The 18,484-nt window shown below is 35.2% G+C and overlaps 3 protein-coding genes across 5 annotated transcripts; 2 read left to right on the forward strand and 1 right to left on the reverse strand.

The window, feature by feature from the left end:
- Positions 1-2,167, forward strand: LOC144547030 (uncharacterized). Its single transcript, XM_078295634.1, has one exon. The coding sequence runs from the start codon at positions 123-125 to the stop codon at positions 1,965-1,967; it is 1,845 nt and encodes a 614-aa protein (XP_078151760.1). The 5' UTR covers positions 1-122; the 3' UTR covers positions 1,968-2,167.
- A 975-nt stretch (positions 2,168-3,142) lies between these two features.
- On the forward strand, positions 3,143-11,112 carry LOC144546751 (Flavodoxin family protein). 3 transcript variants are annotated; one of them, XM_078295297.1, is made up of 12 exons: positions 3,143-3,320; positions 4,099-4,176; positions 4,267-4,371; positions 4,640-4,731; positions 5,291-5,475; positions 5,577-5,674; positions 5,971-6,045; positions 6,633-6,743; positions 7,138-7,275; positions 7,626-7,745; positions 8,989-9,211; positions 10,239-11,112. In XM_078295297.1, the coding sequence occupies exons 1-12, from the start codon at positions 3,177-3,179 to the stop codon at positions 10,763-10,765; spliced, it is 1,896 nt and encodes a 631-aa protein (XP_078151423.1). In that variant the 5' UTR covers positions 3,143-3,176; the 3' UTR covers positions 10,766-11,112. The 3 variants fall into 3 exon arrangements, with proteins under 3 accessions (XP_078151423.1, XP_078151424.1, XP_078151425.1); XM_078295298.1 differs by lacking the exons at positions 3,143-3,320; positions 4,099-4,176; positions 4,267-4,371; ... (2 more) ...; positions 5,577-5,674; positions 5,971-6,045 and adding an exon at positions 6,268-6,372; XM_078295299.1 differs by lacking the exons at positions 3,143-3,320; positions 4,099-4,176; positions 4,267-4,371; ... (5 more) ...; positions 7,138-7,275; positions 7,626-7,745 and having other exon boundaries at positions 8,989-9,105; positions 10,239-10,984.
- Positions 11,113-11,588: 476 nt separating this feature from the next.
- On the reverse strand, positions 11,589-14,189 carry LOC144546837 (putative methylenetetrahydrofolate reductase (NADH)). Its single transcript, XM_078295407.1, has 3 exons — positions 13,557-14,189; positions 12,776-13,028; positions 11,589-12,192 (listed from the first exon to the last, which is right to left on the reverse strand). Exons 1-3 carry the CDS (start codon positions 14,065-14,067, stop codon positions 11,892-11,894), a joined length of 1,065 nt encoding a protein of 354 aa, XP_078151533.1. The 5' UTR covers positions 14,068-14,189; the 3' UTR covers positions 11,589-11,891.
- Between the last annotated feature and the right edge of the window lie 4,295 nt (positions 14,190-18,484).

The raw sequence follows: 18,484 nt of genomic DNA on the forward strand, positions 1-18,484 counted from the left end.
GTAACGGATTAAAACGGTCTAGATTTTGCACTGATCCACTCAAAGTTTGAGATATCTCAGAGGATGCGAATTCCAGCCGCATTCGACCATTCTTGGTGCCTTCCTCAACAACATCAATCGCCATGAAAATACCTCCTAAGCTTTTACAACAACCCCGCCTCACCTTCTCCTCTCTTAGCTCTATTTTTTCGCAGCATGCCTCTGTTCCTACCACCACCTCTGCGGCCGCCACCACAACCTGCGCCTCTCTCCGTTCTCTTCTCACCTCGCCTGACCCCACACACCATGCCCAAGCCATCTCTCTCGTCCTCTCCAACCCCAATCCGGACCCCACCATTTTTTCCCTCATTTTCTCCACTCTGTCTCGTCAAACCCCCCATATCTCCCTCCACTCAGCCCAACTCTTGATACACCTTGCCAAGAACGGAACTTTCCCGACTGTCACCAATCAATTCACTTCTATAGTCTCCAACCTCTGCCGACATGTGGGCCCTTCTAATGCACTTGAGTTTATTCGAGCTGTGAAAGAAAATGGTGGTGATTTTGATGCTCGTGCTTTTAATTTGATTCTTAACGGGTTCGCGAGGGAGAAGGATTTTGCAAGCATGAATCAATTACTTCGTGAGATGAGAGAAATGGGTATTCGCGGTGATGTCTTTACTTATGGAATTGTTATAAACCGGCTGTGTAAGTTACACCAGGTGGATGGTGCACTCAAGGTGCTCGAAGAAATGACGAAACCAGATGCTGATGTGAAACCAGATATGGTCATATTTAATTCACTAATAGACGGTCTCTGTAAGATTGGTAGAGTTGAAGAAGGGTTGTCTTTGTTTGAAAAGATGAAAACTTTTTACTTGTGCAAGCCCGGCAGAATCACATACAATACACTAATTGATGGGTTTTGCAAGACTGGAAACATAAGCATGGCTATGAACTTGATGAATAAAATGGAGGCAGATAAAATTTCTCCTGACGTGTTTACGTTAAATTCTATTATATCTGGCTTATGTAGAAATGACCAGGTTGGTACAGCATTTGATTTCTTCAAAAATAAAAGAACTGCATGGCCTGATGTTAAATTTAATCAAGTCACTTATAGTACACTAATCGGTTCATTTCTCCATTCAAATAATGTTAGAAAGGCCATGGATTTACACCAGGAGATGGTCGATAACGGGCTTAAGCCTGATAGGGTTTCGTATTTCACTATGATATCAGGTTTGACCCAAGCAGGTCGTATGAAGGATGTGTGTTCTATTGCCTGTTCTATGAAGGAAGCTGGGTATAAGCTCGATTTGAGAAGTTACAACATAATATTTCATGGTTTCTGTAAAAAGAAAAGGTTGGATAAGGCATGTGAGGTGCTCAATGAAATGCTTGAAACTGGTCTCAGACCTGACTTGTGCACTTACAATACTTTGCTGGCCGCATTTTGTAAAATTCAAGATTTTTCAGCAGTTGAAGTGTTGTTGCAGAAAATGAAAGATAACAAGATTCAGCCTTCGGTGCTAACTTACGGCACATTAATTCATGGTTGGTGCAAAAATGGTGAAGTTACAGAGGCATTGAATATTTTTCGGTCCATGAATAAATTAGGGTGTGAGGCTAACACTGTAATATACAATACTCTGATAGATGCTTTGTGTAAGACGGGTGATGTAAAGATGGCAATTTCGTTAATGGATGAGATGAAAGAGAGGGGTGTAAATGCAAATGTGGTGACCTACAATGCATTGCTTAAGGGATTGCAAAAAGAGAAAATGTCAGAGAAGGCTTTCGAGATTATGGATCAGATGTTGCAAGAGCAGTGTCAACCAAATGCTGCAACTATGGATGTGCTTGTTAATTGGTTGTCCGATATAGGAGAAGAAGAGAGGCTCAGAAATTTTGTCAAAGGATTTCGGGCTAATAATTCAAATCCACTTAGTAATTCAATCCTATTGAACAGATCTCTAAATAGCTAGCTATAGTTGTTTTTTTAGCCTTTCTGCGATGACGCAATAATTGCTATTTAAAACCTTGCTATTGAATTAAATGACCGTGTTATTAACAATGCAAATTTTTTTGTTTACACAGACCTAAGATATAAATGTTTGGCCAGTGAATATGGTAGCACTGGTACCTTATATGTTAACACTTTATTAGTCTCTTAGCCATATACTGAGATTTAATTGTTGTCCTTTGAGATGGCTTTTAAGAAATCAGGTGTCCTTTTGTTTTTTTTTCTTTCCTTCTTGCTTTTAATTCCAAGAGAGAAATCTGATTATTAACTCAATCCGCCAAGAATTTTGGTTCTTTCTTGAATGTATATATAAATTATTTAATGTTGCAATTCAATGTCATGAAGGGAAGGGGGGGATGGTCTTAATACAATTACAAAATTGCAACTTAGTTGCACCTTCCCACCTGCTTATATCTCAATTTTGACTCTGCATGCTGCTGGAATTCTTCTTATCTTATTTCTTTATGCCATCGTGTGTTTTAGCGTAGTGCAACTTACCTGACTGCGGGAGAATTGAAATTTCACATTTGCAAACGGCACAAATATCATCATATATCATCAGGATTACCAATAAAAATTAGTACCATACATTTTTGTTTTTGTTTTTTTTAAAAAAAAAGTCTGTTTCAGCCCATTCCATTGATTGGAATATATATATTACACCATCATCCTGTCTGTTTGGACTATGTTAACCATAGTCATTAACTTATAGTGTTTTTTATTTGCATTATGAGCATGTAAAAAGGAACTTAAAACTCCTGGCCTGTGAATGATGAGTCTGATTTAAGTTAATACGGTGCGCTAAATATTATTTATTTGTTTTGGAATTTGCACTTTATACTACTAAAAGATTGCATCTGACTTTTCTTCTTTAATTAATCCTGTTTTCTACCATCAATTTATACGAATCTATTGAAACAGCTTATATCCTCGGTTTTATATTATTTTCAAGTCTTTGTTTCGGAAAATCCATGTGCTTGCGTATAAATTATATCACTGACTAAAGAATAATTCTTACTTAGTGGGCTGCATTATCTCCAATCCAGCCCAATAAAACCAGCCATCTCAATTCAATAATCAATTCAAGCCCAACCGAACAAAAAACGAGTAAAATCCATATATAGCCACTGACATGCGGGCCCGGCTGTTGATTCCGGTCTCGGCGCGAGCAATGGAGGGGAAGAAGAAGCGACTGCTCGTGCTGTACGCGTCGCAGACCGGAAACGCCATGGACGCCGCCGAGCGCGTCGGCCGTGAGTCGGAGCATGGTGGTTGCCCCTCCGTCGAGGTCCTCTCCATGGATCACTTTGACCCGGTCTAGCTCATCTATTGTTTGTGTTTCCTTAAATTATTCATTTTTTTTACCTTTTTTTTTGTTACTTGAGTTCAATCCACTGCCATGACTTTGTTTTGAGACTATTTCACGCAGTGATGGTACTTAGTGGGTGCCATTTTACGATTTTTACCAGTGATTAAGCCAAGTGTTAGCTAGGAATTACAATGTAGGACAGTGCATAGTACCTGTTTTAGTAATTGTGGTGTTAATTGCCATGGCTTGAATTTCTAATCATTAATCAATTTCTCACCTAGTATTGATTAACTTTAGTTACTCTCTTAATTAGAACAACTATTGCAGTACTTGCAAATATATGAAGTAAACTGGATTGCTCACTAATAAGTAAGTAATTATTGGGGATCCTTTATTGGTAAAGATTTCAAGTCAATTTATTCTCTGTAAATGTCACTACGTGTGATACTTTGAGGGTTGAAACCTATTAATTTCTCTGATGTGCATGCTTGATGTTTGTCCATCAAAGTGCTATTATTCCAAATTAAAGGTGATCAAGTAAATTTTTAAGAATTTTCAGATTATTTAGTACATGTACCAGACTGGTACCAATTTTGTCCTCTGAATAATTAATACAAGTAGAAATAATGAAGAATATCTCATTGACAAAATTTGTTTACTCGATGATTCTCATCTGAACATTTCTTGTTGTAATACATTTCAGAAACTGGATGGATATTGTGGTACTTTAATCATATTTGTGATTCATCTCTAAAACATTTTGTTAATTATATTTCTGATGCAGAATTCCTTGCCAAGTGAGAGTACTGTTGTTTTTGTTGTATCAACGACAGGACAAGGGGACCCACCTGATAGTATGAAGGTGCACTTTCTTCTTTCCTTGTTCCATGTTTATTTTAGCAATAACGTGCTTGCACCAATCTTATAATGTATTATTTGATTTGGTATTCAGGTGTTTTGGAGATTTCTACTTAGAAGAAACCTTGGCAGTAGTTGGTTAGAAGAGCTTCACTATGCTGTGTTCGGCTTGGGTGACTCTGGCTACCAGAAATACAATGTACAATTCTCTGATTATATCAATATATTTTTCTCATCTTACACTTTTTTATATCATGTCATTATTTTTTTTTTAAGGGGGTGTTTGTGTGTGTGTGTGTTCTACTATTATCTTGTTATGTACGAACTATAACAGATTGGATTTATGACCTTATCGGTTGGATAGAAATTGGTAATATTATTATCAGCATGGTTTACTTGGGGGCTTCAATGTTTTTAATTTACTAATTCATGTCAATAACTTAGTGAGAAGTATTGAAATTATGCAGTTTGCTGCAAAAAAGCTTGATAAAAGGCTTCAGGATCTTGGGGCTAGATCAGTAATCGAAAAAGGTTTGGGAGATGATCAGCACCCTTCTGGGTAATATTTAGTTTATCTATTTAATTTGCTTTTCTTTTTACCATAGCGCATATTGGTCTGTACTATGGATCACTATCTCTATTTTCAAAGTCCAAACAGTCGATTTAAACTGTTCAACACGATCTCCGTATGGAAATTTACTTGTAGATCAGATTTTACATTTTTTAGACTTTTTTTACTATTTATTTGGATAGGTAGAATATCACTTTATCAAAAAAAAATTAGACCATTCAATATAGCGATTTTCTACCTACCTAAAAAATAGGGGAAAATGAAAATTAGTCTGCAAGTACATTTTCATATGAAGATTATGTTGAAAATGAAAATATTGATCCATAGTACAGGCCAATATGCGCTATGCATAGTACCATAGCCTCACTTGGGTTTATATATAATATTTTAGAGGAACTTATTACAAATATGTTATTGTTATCTACCAAATGTTATGTTTCAATTTTAGCTGTCTTGATGTTAGTGAAATTAATTACAAATTTGAGATGTCAATTGATTACAGCTTTTTACTTTTTGACAGCATTTTTGTGTATGTTTTTATTTGCAGATATGAGGGTGCTCTCGACCCATGGTTGATGTCCCTCTGGAAGACGTTAAATCATATCAATCCCACCCTTCTACCAGAAATGTCAGAAATCTTACATCCTACTATGAGAAAGTTGGAGCATCCCAAATTCAAAATTGTGTACCATGCTTCTACTGAGGCGACACAACATGATTCACAAATCTCAGGTAAAATTTACTGTTATTTTAAACTTTATTTGAGTTTGAGCATCTATTGGGGTCTAATTTTTCTTGATTACTAGTATGTAGTTAAAACATTTTTATATTAGATTTGAAGGATGTGAAAAATATGATAGAGAGAGCTAGGTCCATGTCGCCTTCATTGCATGGTCATGATCATGGAGAGCCGCATTACTTATTAAAGATGGTATAATTCACGTGTCAAATTGTATTTCTTATTCCAATGCAAAAGCTTCTAGTTTTCTGTTTAAAGGTTTCCCAATTCAAGCTAGTACTTGTATATAGCCAAAATTGCAATGTTGGGTCGAAATCTCATATACATGAGCCAAATTTTGCTAACTTGATACATGTATCATTTACCCGATTTACGCTTATTTTCTATGAGACATACTAAACTACTTGCTTACGATGATCAAAGTCATTGTTCGTGTATATTATTTACCAGATTCTTACATGATCTGATATTTTGCATTTGGGACACAGGTGGAGAATGAACAATTGACAAAGGGAGATGATGGAAGAAATGTGCGCCAGTTTGTATTGGAAGCCTTGGCATCGGTATGTTTGTTAGTTATTTAGTGGAAAGGGATATATTGACAATTAACTTTATTTGACAACCCAACATCAATATATATCAAAACAAAAAGAATATTAAAATCCTAGATACATTCTTTATCATTTAGAAAGACTATGCATTAAATTTGGTGCAATTTTTATATCATTTGGTTACCGGTCAAATGCTGATAAACTAAATCGCTTGAAGTATTACCAATTGGTTTTTGGAATGCACCTATGCTAGTCATTTATGACGTCAATGATAAAATACAAGAAGAAATAAACCTATCAGGCCGATGAGACTGGATGAACTTTCTCTCTCTAGTTGAGGTGTGGAAACTACACCTATCACCTATGCAACCTGTCTAAATCATACAGTACAATTTTTATTTATTTATATGAGCTATATATTATTTATAAGGTTGTCAATATAACATATTTCTTATTTAATATATCTTGATAAGCTGTGTATCAGTTTTTGTGGTTGTCAAATATGTTTGTTGTCAATATAATGTATGCCTTATTTTAAACTAGTAAGAAAAATTCATATTGTACCTATTATGTCAGTTATTTTTTTGTGGAAAATTCAGGTTGTTGAGTATCAGGTTGGAGACGTGCTAGATGTTTTGCCGGGTCAGAACTCAGCATCTGTTGATGCATTCATAAAAAGGTGTAAACTAGATCCTGATTCTTATATCACGGTATGCAATGCCAATCCCTTTTTCAGCGGCGTCTGGACATATATATTGCTTCCTATATGTTTATTTAGCTGTTTATGATTATGGTGCTTAAATCTCAATTATGTAATTTACACCAGAAAAGTAAGTACTTGTAAATAGGAAAGTCACAAGAAGCAAATGCACAAAAGAATGAGTTAGCTAACTACTTAATTAGATAATAAATAAACAAACAAACAAACAAATAAATAAATAGGCAGGAATCTGTAATTGTGTTATGCCCTTTATTACTGGCACCGATCCAAGATTAAATTTTTGGAGTTCTGGTAACCCTGGGAAATAGCATCGAAGGTTTCATTTCTCTAATCCTATATGTTAGTTTTGCATTTGTATTAACAGCTGTACCAAAATCTTTCAGATTGAACCCTGGTCAGGAGAGAAAGATTCACTGGATGAATATGTGAATGGGTCGTCCGATCATCCCATCCAACTTCGCACCTTCATTTCAAGAGCAATGGACATTGCATCAGCCTCTCCAAGGCGGTATTTCTTTGAGGCAAGCATTAAAGTTGAATCTTTTCCATATAATTGCTATATATGGTGATTGAGTAATGCATAAGATTAATTGGCCTTCACGCACATCCAGTAGTAGCTGGGCAAAGAAAGTAATATGTCCGTTACTCTGCTATGAGATACATAAACAAAAATTCCATGTCCTTGTGAAACCAAAGAAATGTCTCAAACGATGCATATGTTGTATAGTTGGAGTTTTGGAGGGAGCTTATTGCACATGGATAGGGTAATATATTTGCTTGTAGAGATATAAAGACAGCTTCACGAGTTTTCATCTAATAGTTCTTTGAGGTTGTGACATTCCTCCTTTACCCTTAGTAACATATATTTTAGGTGATGAGCTATTATGCATCAGCAGAACATGAAAAGGAGAAGCTACAGTATTTTGCCTCTCCAGAGGGGAGAGATGATTTATACCAATATAACCAAAAGGAGCACAGGACTGTACTAGAGGTATCCCCTTTACATTTGAATAGTCATAATAGCTTGGGTGAGTTTTTGGAAACAGTTTCAACCAATGTTTTTAAATGCGATTTCTATATGGTATGCGGAAGGCCACCGCATACTACATATATGCGGATTTTAAAATGAGAATTCATACATATATAAACAAGTATGCAGTAATATGCGGTAATAATATGCTGCTGAATATGCAGACCCGCATATATTGACCGCATACAAATTTCTATGCAGATTACAACTGAATACGCATATGTGTCGGCATCAAGGTTCTAAATAGCGATTATAGCGGCATAGCGGGGAGACCAAAAAAAAAAGCTATTGCGAATAGCGTAGCTATAGCGGAAGCTATCACACATAGCGATTTTCCCTTTTCAAACTTTATATTATATATTTCTACTAATTATCAACATAATCAATATTAGAGAATTTATGTAACAACTAAATGACAACTAATCTAAGTCTATACTTTTTATCAATTACGCAAATAAGAATGAAAAAAAATCTAAAAAGTAACATTATTTAATAGTTTATACTTCATGGTATTACATATTATAATAGACAAAGAGCAATTAATTTTATAAGGTAAATGAAGTCAATATACATATTTAAACATTTTATAATTATAATAATAATCAAAATCAGCTTTCAATTGAAACGAACGATAATAATTTTACAAACGAATACTATAAAAAGAGTAATCAAAATGAATAATTAGTATTTGAATATTTCTCGATATAGAATGATAAAATAAATCACAAATAAAAATAGAAGCATATAGTTTGGTTTAGTATACTTATCGTAGAAGACCATGTAGCATTAGAAATAAGAATAGAAGTACAGAAGTCCATATAAATTGCAAAAAAAAAAACCATGTAGCATAGCGGTAGCTATAGCGGGTCTCATATAGCGGTAATAGCGGTCAGCTATTATAGCTATAGCGGTCGTAGCTGAGTTAGCGCAATTTTATCTCATAGCTTAGCGTTTATGGTCCGGAAAAGCTATAGCGTAGCTATAGCGCCGCTATAGCTAGCTATTTAGAAGCCTGGTCGGCATAGATCACATTTTCTTATCGCATAGACCGTATTTTATTACATTGGTTAACTGTGCCATAAATAAACTGACACTGACTCATTTGTTAGACTTGACAAATTGAAATGCAACCACTTTTTGTATACCAAACATTTCATTCACTGCCTTTGACAATTGCTACTTGTATAAATGATTTGTGCCTCAGATACTAGAGGATTTCCCTTCAGTGGAGCTGCCATTTGAGTGGTTGGTACAGCTGGTACCACCTCTAAAGAAAAGATCCTTTTCCATCTCCTCATCTCCTTTGACTCATCCAAATCAGGTGCATTTAACAGTTAGTGTGGTCTCCTCGGTTACTCCATTCAAGAGAAACCGTTACGGGCTCTGTTCTTCTTGGCTTGCTGGTCTCGACCCGAAAAAAGATGGAGGTATATTAGTTATAAGAAATGACATTTCTTTATTGGCAACAAATTGCACTACTGAAAATATCGAAACATTATAGATGCTCCCAAGTAACATAGGAAAATGGTCTTTTACTGCATTAGATGTACTCAAAAAGTGTGAAAACTTTCTTCTTTGCCAAGGCCTTCCCAGTTTTTTCAAAAGACACCCGAAGAACCCTCTCTTGGGCACATCTCTGGATTAGATAATCAAGAAGGGACAATTTGGGTATTTTTTAAATGAAAAAAAATATGAGGATTTTGTTAGAGAGAACCTTGTTCTTGAGAGCTATCCAAGTTAATCATTCTTCAGGGCTAATTTTGGTATTTTCATCTTTTGTTGGAACGCACTTGAGAATTTTCTGTTGTTATATTAAAAAGGAAAATTTGCAGAGAAATACTTGGATTAACTAAATTTGTAAAAAGTATGTCATAAATACAATCCTATTGGCATCAAAAACCCTTTCTAAAAAGTTTCGTATTCAGATATGGTTAAATAAACTTGTCCAGAAGTTTAGGAATCTCATGTAGTTTATTATATAACACTAACAATATTGTCTATAGTGTCTTTAGTTCATGGTTAAAAATCAAATTTCCTTATTCCCATCAAAAATAAAATATCTTCACCACCTTCTTCATACTTTTTTCTAAATGAAGAAAATTGATAGCTATTTTTGTTCTTGTTCTTTTTTCATTTTTATGAAGAAAATGAGGGAGTAAGTATGTGTCCCCTTTTCTTTTTCTGTTGTGTTCCCTCATATATGAAGTTTTTTATAGCACACTGATAGTTCTTTGTTCCATAAATGATCTCCATGTCAAATATCTGAAATGTGCTTTATAATTATCAATTCACAAGAAAGAAACGTGTCACGAAATTGTTATTATTTAGTCAATCTATTTTATTACTGGTTCAAATGTCAGCAATTTCAAGTCCAGTTTGCAAAATTTATAAAATGTTCGACTCAGATTTCATATAGGAAAACAACAATTTGACAATGACTTTTAATTCTAACAGAGGTGCTTGTTCCATCTTGGATCCAACGTGGTACCCTTCCAATACCTCATCCAATGGTTCCTCTGATCCTTATCGGGCCGGGAACAGGTTGTGCACCGTTTAAGGCCTTCATTGAGGAGCGTGCTATGCAGAACCTAGTTGAACCAACAGCCCCAATCCTCTTCTTTTTTGGGTGCCGAACCCGTGACACTGACTTCCTCTATAAGGACTTCTGGCTGGCTCACTCATCAGATGGTGTTTTGTCAGAGAAAAAAGGCAGTGGATTTTATGTAGCTTTTTCGAGGGAGCAAGAAAGGAAGGTATACGTGCAACACAAAATAAGAGAAGAGAGTGCTAGGGTGTGGAGATTGTTGGATGGGGGTGCGGCCATTTATTTGGCGGGTTCATCAACCAAGATGCCGGCTGATGTCACTGAAGCATTAGAAGAAGTTGTTGCAAAGGAGAATGGTGTAACAAGAGAATCAGCAGCAAGGTGGTTAAAGACTCTTGAGAAAGCTGGTCGCTTCAATATTGAGACGTGGTCATAGATTCATACTTGATCAAGACATGAAATACAACCTTAAGTAAATAAATTATGAGCGTTTGTTGAAAGAAATGAACATATACGAGGTAACTATGCCTAGTAAGATTTGACCCATTTACACTTGGTGATTGCGGTTAGAAATTCTCTTGTTTGTTTTATTCTTTTATCAATTTTAGTATTTAGATGCGTTTTATGGTGTTGTACATCAAATAGGTAGGTATCAATAATCTGTATTGTGATAAACGGTATTGTTTTATTTGAAGTTCAGAGACTGTTACCATTGAAATTATTGAGCATCATATTCTTAAAATATGTTATTGAGCTTTAATACAAAAACCCTTTCTTGACATTGATACTGCACGATGTCTTATAATTGAGAAAATTTAGAGACTTGAATCTAGTTAGTTTTCTTACCTAATTAATGGATGGTTTCCTGTCGTAGATTATGATTCAATCTTGACCCAAATTTTGGAGTTAAAGCTTGCACTAAGAACACTTGTGATCTAATTTCTAATTACTGCTGTCATTTCTTCAGAAACAGTCCACGACCACCATTAACTATCATTCAAAGGTATTGACTTCATAAAAGTTTCATTTAACAAATGAGCGGCAGTAACACAAGGTACGCCGGCTTCAACTTGTATTTATTACTAAAGGGCTTTTTCCTTTTACCAAATCTGTCTTTCATCCCAGAACTTATGTTTTCATTGATAATTACAGATTCACCATCTAATGAATATATTTTGTTTAAATTTTGGCTGAATGAGTACTTAGTTACTGATGAAGACAGGTTAACTGCCTACCAAACTTTTACAAAAACAAAAGCAGTCGTCATATAAATTATTAATAAAATGAATGTGTCAAAATCAATATAGCATTTAAAAAGAATACAACACCAAGACAAACTGTGATTAAAAATGAATTATTAGACAGACAACAGACAAAGAGCACTGGTGTGATCAAATATGTAATACCTTTTTGGGATTAAGTAATCAATACCTACTACCTTATTCCCCCCCCCCCCCCCCAAAAAAAAAAAAAAAAAAAAATTAACCATGTAGGCAAGTATCAAATATTTGGCACCGTTAGCTGCCAATTTCTTCTGATTTCCTTCTCTAAAATCACTTCTTCTAAGCAGGTATCAAATTCTTAGCACCATTAGCCACAGATTTCTTCTCCTCTCCCTCCTCTTTCACTGCCAACACTCTAGGTACGGTCTCATTCTCACCTCCTTTGACTAACCCGAGACGCCGTAATACTGCAAGGGTAGGTTCCTCACGGTTCATTGTGTAAAAGTGCAGTTCCCTGATCCCACGTCGCAGGATCTCTGCACACATCTCTGTTGCCAGCTGGATCCCGTATGCTGCTAGTGCAACCTCGTCCGATTTCAGCCTCTCCACTGTCTCCCTAATCTCTGTTGGCACCTTTGTCCTGTCAGTATCATTCAGAGATGTCAAAATGCTACCTTGAACTTTCGACATGTCAGCTTGTAATTGGCATAAATTAGAAAGAACATTTAACAAAAGAAATGTGCACTTTGATGCCAAATTAAATGTTACTGAAGCATATCAGAAACTTTTCGGCAGTATAGATGAAAATAGCCTAACCGAATTAATAAACCATGATGATCTAGCTCTGCCTTTTTTTTATGTAACATAATTTATTTTTACATCAAGTTAAAGGGTTGTAAACCTATTGAGATGACTATTTCATTTTGCTATTTTCATGCATCAATTTCACAACTCATTTAGTATTTAAGTTGCCTAATGGCCGATGGTCAACCTCTAACTGAACTTGTTCAACACACTAAAAAACCATCATGTTTGTTTAAGAACATGATTAAATCATACACCTATTCATTTTATTTTTTTATCTTTATTCTTCTCCATTTTGAAAAAATAAAAGCTGTCTTTCTCGACTCCTGGTATTACCAAGCAGTCCTTGGAGTATTCCCGGCACAAATGTAAGAAACACACTAAAAAAAAATTATGTTCAGAAAATATTATATCTATACCTGCATGTTTTTGTCATTGTCTGAAAGCTCCTGTAGCTGACAATTGGGAGTATTCCCGGCACAATTGGGCATTGGATACCAATTCTTCGGCAATCATCAACAAATTTGAAAAAGAAAGACATGTCGTAGAACAATTGTGTCACGATGAAGTGAGAACCGGCATCTACCTTTTTCTTTAGGTACACAAGGTCTTCTTCATATCCTACTTTAGTGGCAACATCGCTTCCTTCAAGTATCTTGCTTGGGTGTGCCTCTAATAAAATAGTTTTGCAAATGCTGCTATTAGGTAATTTATTAATGGAATACAAAAGAGGCAACAAATATTTCACAAAAGGGTTTCATTTTTTTTTTTCATACAATAAGATAATCAGATCTCCTTGGACAAACCAAATTTAAAGAAAAGCAACATGGAGATGTAAAAATTAAATAAAAAAATTGGCAGAGACTTTGTTGTATATTACGAAAAATGTATATTGCTTGACTGGTAGCTTATTCCTAAAATTTCCTTTTCTACCTGTACTTTGAATAACCTCTTTAGCTCTTTCTTTTTCCCCCCTTTCTCTCCTGTGAGGTCATTATCGAAATTATTGCATCTGAAGAAGAAGCCTTTTTCTTTCCTTCTTTGCAAATAACACCCAATATCTACCCAATTTGCAAGCAAACATCCAAATTACCCCAATTTTGCAATGTAGACAATTCAACTCCCTTTCTTATTGATGTACGATATTGCACCAAATTGAGCTAAAATAAATAAAAAAATATAAATTCAATTCATGCCAACCTGGATATCCAGCAACGCCAAGACCGAAGTAATCACCATGTCTCAACCTAATATGCTCCACCAGATCCAACGCGCAAACGGGCACACCTTTACCATTCACCCCGGCCGGTTCCACGGCTGCAGCAGCCGGTGCACCAACCGGCGGATCTCCTCCAAGCGCTAGAATGTTGCTAACGCCACGCGACTTGGCGCCATCTATTGCACGGTTTATGCCGTCGAGCGTCATGCCGAGACACGTAAGATGCATCATGGTATCGACACCGATCTCAGTTTGCATCCTCCCGGCGAGGTCGACAGTGACGTCAGCACTCGTCGGTCGCCACGTGATGTCACAGAAGGAGGCACCGTGTGCCGCCATGCGAGCGACCTTGGCAATGAACGCATCGGCGATCTCAGCGCGCGCCTCGGCGGTGGCTGATTTCGGGAATTTCGGGGTGAAGTACTCGAAGGAGAAGATGACATGGCTGTCGTCGGATTTGGTGGATTCCTTTATTTTGTTGATGATATGCATGGTTAGTGGTGGTAGTGTGTGCGGGTGGGTGCGTCAGTGCGTGGTGGGTAGAGAGAGTGGGATTGACGAATGGCCGATGAGAGAGCTCAGAGGGCAAGGGAAGGTGGAGGGGAATAATTTAAGGTGAAGGGGGTAGGTGATGAGAGGGGGTGGGTTTCAGTAGCTTTCGTTCTCCCTGGCTGTCACCGAGTGGAATCCTCTGCATTACCTCACTGTTTGAGTTTGAATAAAGACCGTCAGATCATAATTCGGACAAATCCGATCCAAATCTGCAATAGACTATATTTTAATATTCGTGTTAATATGATCTAACGAACCGACTTAAAGAGTGAGGTACCTTAGGAGATATGAATTCGGCTCCCTCGTGCTGCTTTCGTTTTCTTTTTCAGAAAAAATTCTGGAGATTTTCTGTGTATATACTATATAATTTTGCAAAAATCTCAGCATGTCACGTGGCCCATGATACTCGGACCAATTTTGCACATAAAACGGTTAAAATGTAGAGGAGGGATTTATGTTCGAGGCTGTTTATTGGACTGGTTTATAGTGTTTAACCGAACCGTTAAATTTTGAGTGGTTTGATTTTTCGGTGTAAATGATTTTGTTCGGTTGAAACTTTGAATTACTTTGATTTTTTTGAATATTTGATTTGGTTTATTTTTTTTTATTTTAATTCAACCGATGCATATTTTGATATTTATATCTATATGAAGAGGGTTCAAATGTCTCCATTTTTTGTGCCTCCATCATGTCTCTATTTTTTTAAACTTTAATAACTCAAAATTTAAAATTTAAAAGTCAAAATAAAACTGTTAGATGTGATCTATGTTATTTTCTCTATGTGCTCATAAAAAACTATCACATTTTAATTTTGTTTTTATGTGAATCAATAAGTTCAAAAATCAACGTCTAGAAATCATCTATATTAATGCATTTTTTACAAGCTCTTGATGACAATCAAAATAAAATTGAAATGACATAATATTTTACACGTGCATAAATAAAATGACGTAGATAATATCCAACAGTTTTATTTTGACTTTTAAGTTTTAAATTTTGAGTTATTAAAGTTTTAAAAAATGGAGGCATGGTGGAGGCACAAAAAATGGAGGCATTTGAACCCTCCTCTATCTATATTATTAAATATATTTGTGTATGTATTGAATTTGAGGAGGTTCCAATATCTCATGTCTTTCTTACCTCATCCTATTTCATATTGTATATTTCGTTTTCAAAGTCCAAACTGTCAATCTGAACCGCTCAACATGATATCCATACTAAAATATGTTTGGGGATAAAATTTTATCATTTTGTAATTTTTTATCAATTTTCATCAATTTTCTGCTTATCTAAAAAAATAGTAAAAAAAATCTAAAAATTATAAAATTTCATCCTCAAACATATTTTAGTATGGATATCATATTGAGTGGTTCGGATCAACATATTAGACTTTAAAAATGAAAATACAATATATGAGGAATGATGAAGTATTGAAGTCCTCATTTAATTTTGATATTTTTTTTAAATTTAATATCTCTTATTTTAGTTCAATCAAACAAATTAGAATTTTATGTCTATATAGCTTGAAATGTGCAACTTTCGACCCGCGCAAAAGATTAAATCATAGGTAGTGAGTATTGCGGGTCAATTGTAGTTCAATTTTTTATGTTCGGTCGTTATGCAGTTGATAATTTAATTTGGTTGTTTCGTTGAGACTTTTGAAAATCAAATAAAATTTTAGTTTAACTATTTTAATTTGTTTTTAACTGAACTGACCGTTTGAATTCTCTAATCCTAAGTAAGGTAGTTTTAAACCGAATTCTGAACAAAGAAATCAGCACAGTTGGATGAGTCAGGAAAATGAAAGTAGGAAAAATTCGATGTGCTTTGTTATTCTAAAGAGGTTTATAATTAAATTATTGATCTTACATTAGCTTTTTAATCAATTTCATATGGTGCAGCTAAGATCATATTAAATAAAAAAAAATATGGTTAGTTTTGACAAGATATTAACATTCAAAAGGGCTAATTGGAAAATAAAAAAAAATCATGCATAGTAATGAGCAAATTCAAATAAATATTGTTCACGTTTTGCCATCTTTTGCAAACTTTCATAATAGCTAGTTTTTATTATTATAAATATGCCCATTGGTTATAACTTATAAAATATGGCATATTATAGTTTATTTGTTTTTGTCAGTGTAATAATAATTTTCCTTCGGTATCTTTGAATGAGTCCTCTTGGAATCTTTGTTGATCATTCAATTTGAATATTGTAATAATCATTCAATTTGAATATTATTTGATATTTCATCAAATTTTATTAAATATGAATCTTAAAACTACATGACGTAAAATAGTCAATAAAAAGCTTTCTTGATCACTCACCGTTGGACTAATAGAACTAAATCATGGACAAAATATCTACAAAAATATAAATTCTATAGAAGACATTTGGATATCTTATACATGGTTCACAAATGTTAGACAAAATTGTCCCAAACAATAAATCAGCAAAACTTTTCAATATTAATTGCCATTTGATCATTCCTCCGAAAATATACTGTTATTTAATTATTTCCATAAGGTAATTAACTTATCTTTTTATGGCTTTCTCCCTAGTAAATATGGAGATAAAAGGGAGATGATTACTATATATTTTTTTCTGAGAAGAACAAGTAGCATATATAAATGCATATCTCACTTGTAGCATGAGACGACATATATGGTTGTCGGTAGCATTTCAAGTTTTGTAGGAGTACACTTGATTTCATTATAATTTTTCTTGGTCCTTTTCTCTTAATTTTGAAAACTTGTACCTTTTCCCTTGCTAGCTCTTGAATATTTCATATGAATTGACTTGTGGAATCTGGGAACTGGTTAGTGATTAAGAAAGCTTTGGATGGTTGGTGTCGCCACATGACAAATGCTGATTTGAAAGCGGATCTGGTGAGGATGGTTAGTTGGTTACAACTTACAACTCACAATACTTGAATTATTCACGGAGTAGATGTTATTATCTGAGTGGAACTTTCAACGGCCATTTTTATTAATAACCCAAAAAAAAACGTTTTTATCAAAATAACCACAAAATCTGAGTTTTTTCAAATATAACCAAACCGCCAGGGATGCTGGCGGTCTGGTTTTTTTTTTTTTTTTTTTTTTTAGAGATCTAATTTTTTTATATGTTCATTTGTGAAGTTTTAGTTTTTTTTTTGCTTAGGGTATTTGCCAAAAAATTAATTAGAATGTTTAAAACATAAACAAAATTTTTATTAAAGAACTGGGAGTTTAAAATTAAAACAATTATAATATTAGTCTGAAATTTCGAAACAGTCAGACCTAATCGAATTAAAACAATTTATCATTTATCTCTGAATTAATTATTGAATATGCTAGATAATATAACTGTAGTTCTAAAGTAGTCTAACATAGTCTAACAAGTAAAGTTCACGAATACAATTAAAGTTCAATTATACAACTGAAGTTCACCAATATTCATAACTTAGTTCAAACCAAACAGAATAAGTTCACCCAAGCAAAATAATAAGTTCATCTTTCACGACGTCGGAATAAACCCAATAGACGAGAAGATTTTCTGGTGCCAGCTGCAGGTGCGGCAGTACTTGTAGACCCTTGGCTACTAGATGATTGGGTCGCAAGAGGTGGTTGTGGTCTACCAGTTGCTTCAGCAACAACTCTCGCATTTTCTCTTTCATTGTGTTCGTTTATGGCATTTGAACATAACAACAGAATTCAGTTATTAATATAATAAAATCATAAATTAATTCCGAAAAATGCTACATATCTGCCCTGCGCCTGTCAGAAACGGAACGGCGAGCCTGATTTCCCGATGGCCTCCTACCACCCATCTCGTCCATGGTCATTATAGCACGTTTGTGTCTCCTCCTCCCCTTCCTTATCCATCCTTCTGAAGGAAGTATTCTATCACCGACATATGCAGGCCACTCATGCTGGTTGGGATAAGAATGGAAAGATCCACCCCAAGTAGAAGCAAGGTAATCGGTACGATACATGTCAGCGACATAGTGATCCTCGCAGAAGTTTCTCACTCGGCATACCGCCATCACGTGACTACAAGGTATGTGTGTTAGTTGGGGTCCTTGGCATGTACATGTCACCTCTCTTGCCTCTTGGAATTGCACTACGTACTTGAAAGCCCTCTTCACAAACTCCATAGTGCCATCTGGTCTACGGCTGGAAGGAACATACTCATTTGGATTGTGCACTTCGAATTCTGTACCATCATTACCCATCGGGATCACGGTCATAGTTGCACCTTTGTTCCTGTGTTTTCTTAGTTTCTCCTCCACCCTTGTTGAAAATGACTGGTTAATCCTTATTAATTTTGCGGCCTTAGCACGCCGTTCCTGAAACCAGGTATTTAACTTGTAGA

Source organism: Carex rostrata, chromosome 30 (genome assembly GCF_964058835.1).
Source record: "Carex rostrata chromosome 30, lpCarRost1.2, whole genome shotgun sequence".
Classification (NCBI taxonomy): domain Eukaryota; kingdom Viridiplantae; phylum Streptophyta; class Magnoliopsida; order Poales; family Cyperaceae; genus Carex; species Carex rostrata.

Bases quoted from the DNA above. Each gene is read 5' to 3' on its own strand.
- LOC144546751 (XM_078295297.1), top strand. From the start codon at position 3,177: ATGGAGGGGAAGAAGAAGCGACTGCTCGTGCTGTACGCGTCGCAGACC. The intron at 6,744-7,137 runs GTATGCAATGCC...AAAATCTTTCAG, and splicing joins ATCCTGATTCTTATATCACG to ATTGAACCCTGGTCAGGAGA. The intron at 7,746-8,988 runs GTATCCCCTTTA...TTTGTGCCTCAG, and splicing joins AGCACAGGACTGTACTAGAG to ATACTAGAGGATTTCCCTTC.
- LOC144546837 (XM_078295407.1), bottom strand. From the start codon at position 14,067: ATGCATATCATCAACAAAATAAAGGAATCCACCAAATCCGACGACAGC. The intron at 13,029-13,556 runs GTTGGCATGAAT...CTATTTTATTAG, and splicing joins TGGCGTTGCTGGATATCCAG to AGGCACACCCAAGCAAGATA. The intron at 12,193-12,775 runs GTATAGATATAA...TGATACTGACAG, and splicing joins ACAATGACAAAAACATGCAG to GACAAAGGTGCCAACAGAGA.
- LOC144547030 (XM_078295634.1), top strand. From the start codon at position 123: ATGAAAATACCTCCTAAGCTTTTACAACAACCCCGCCTCACCTTCTCC.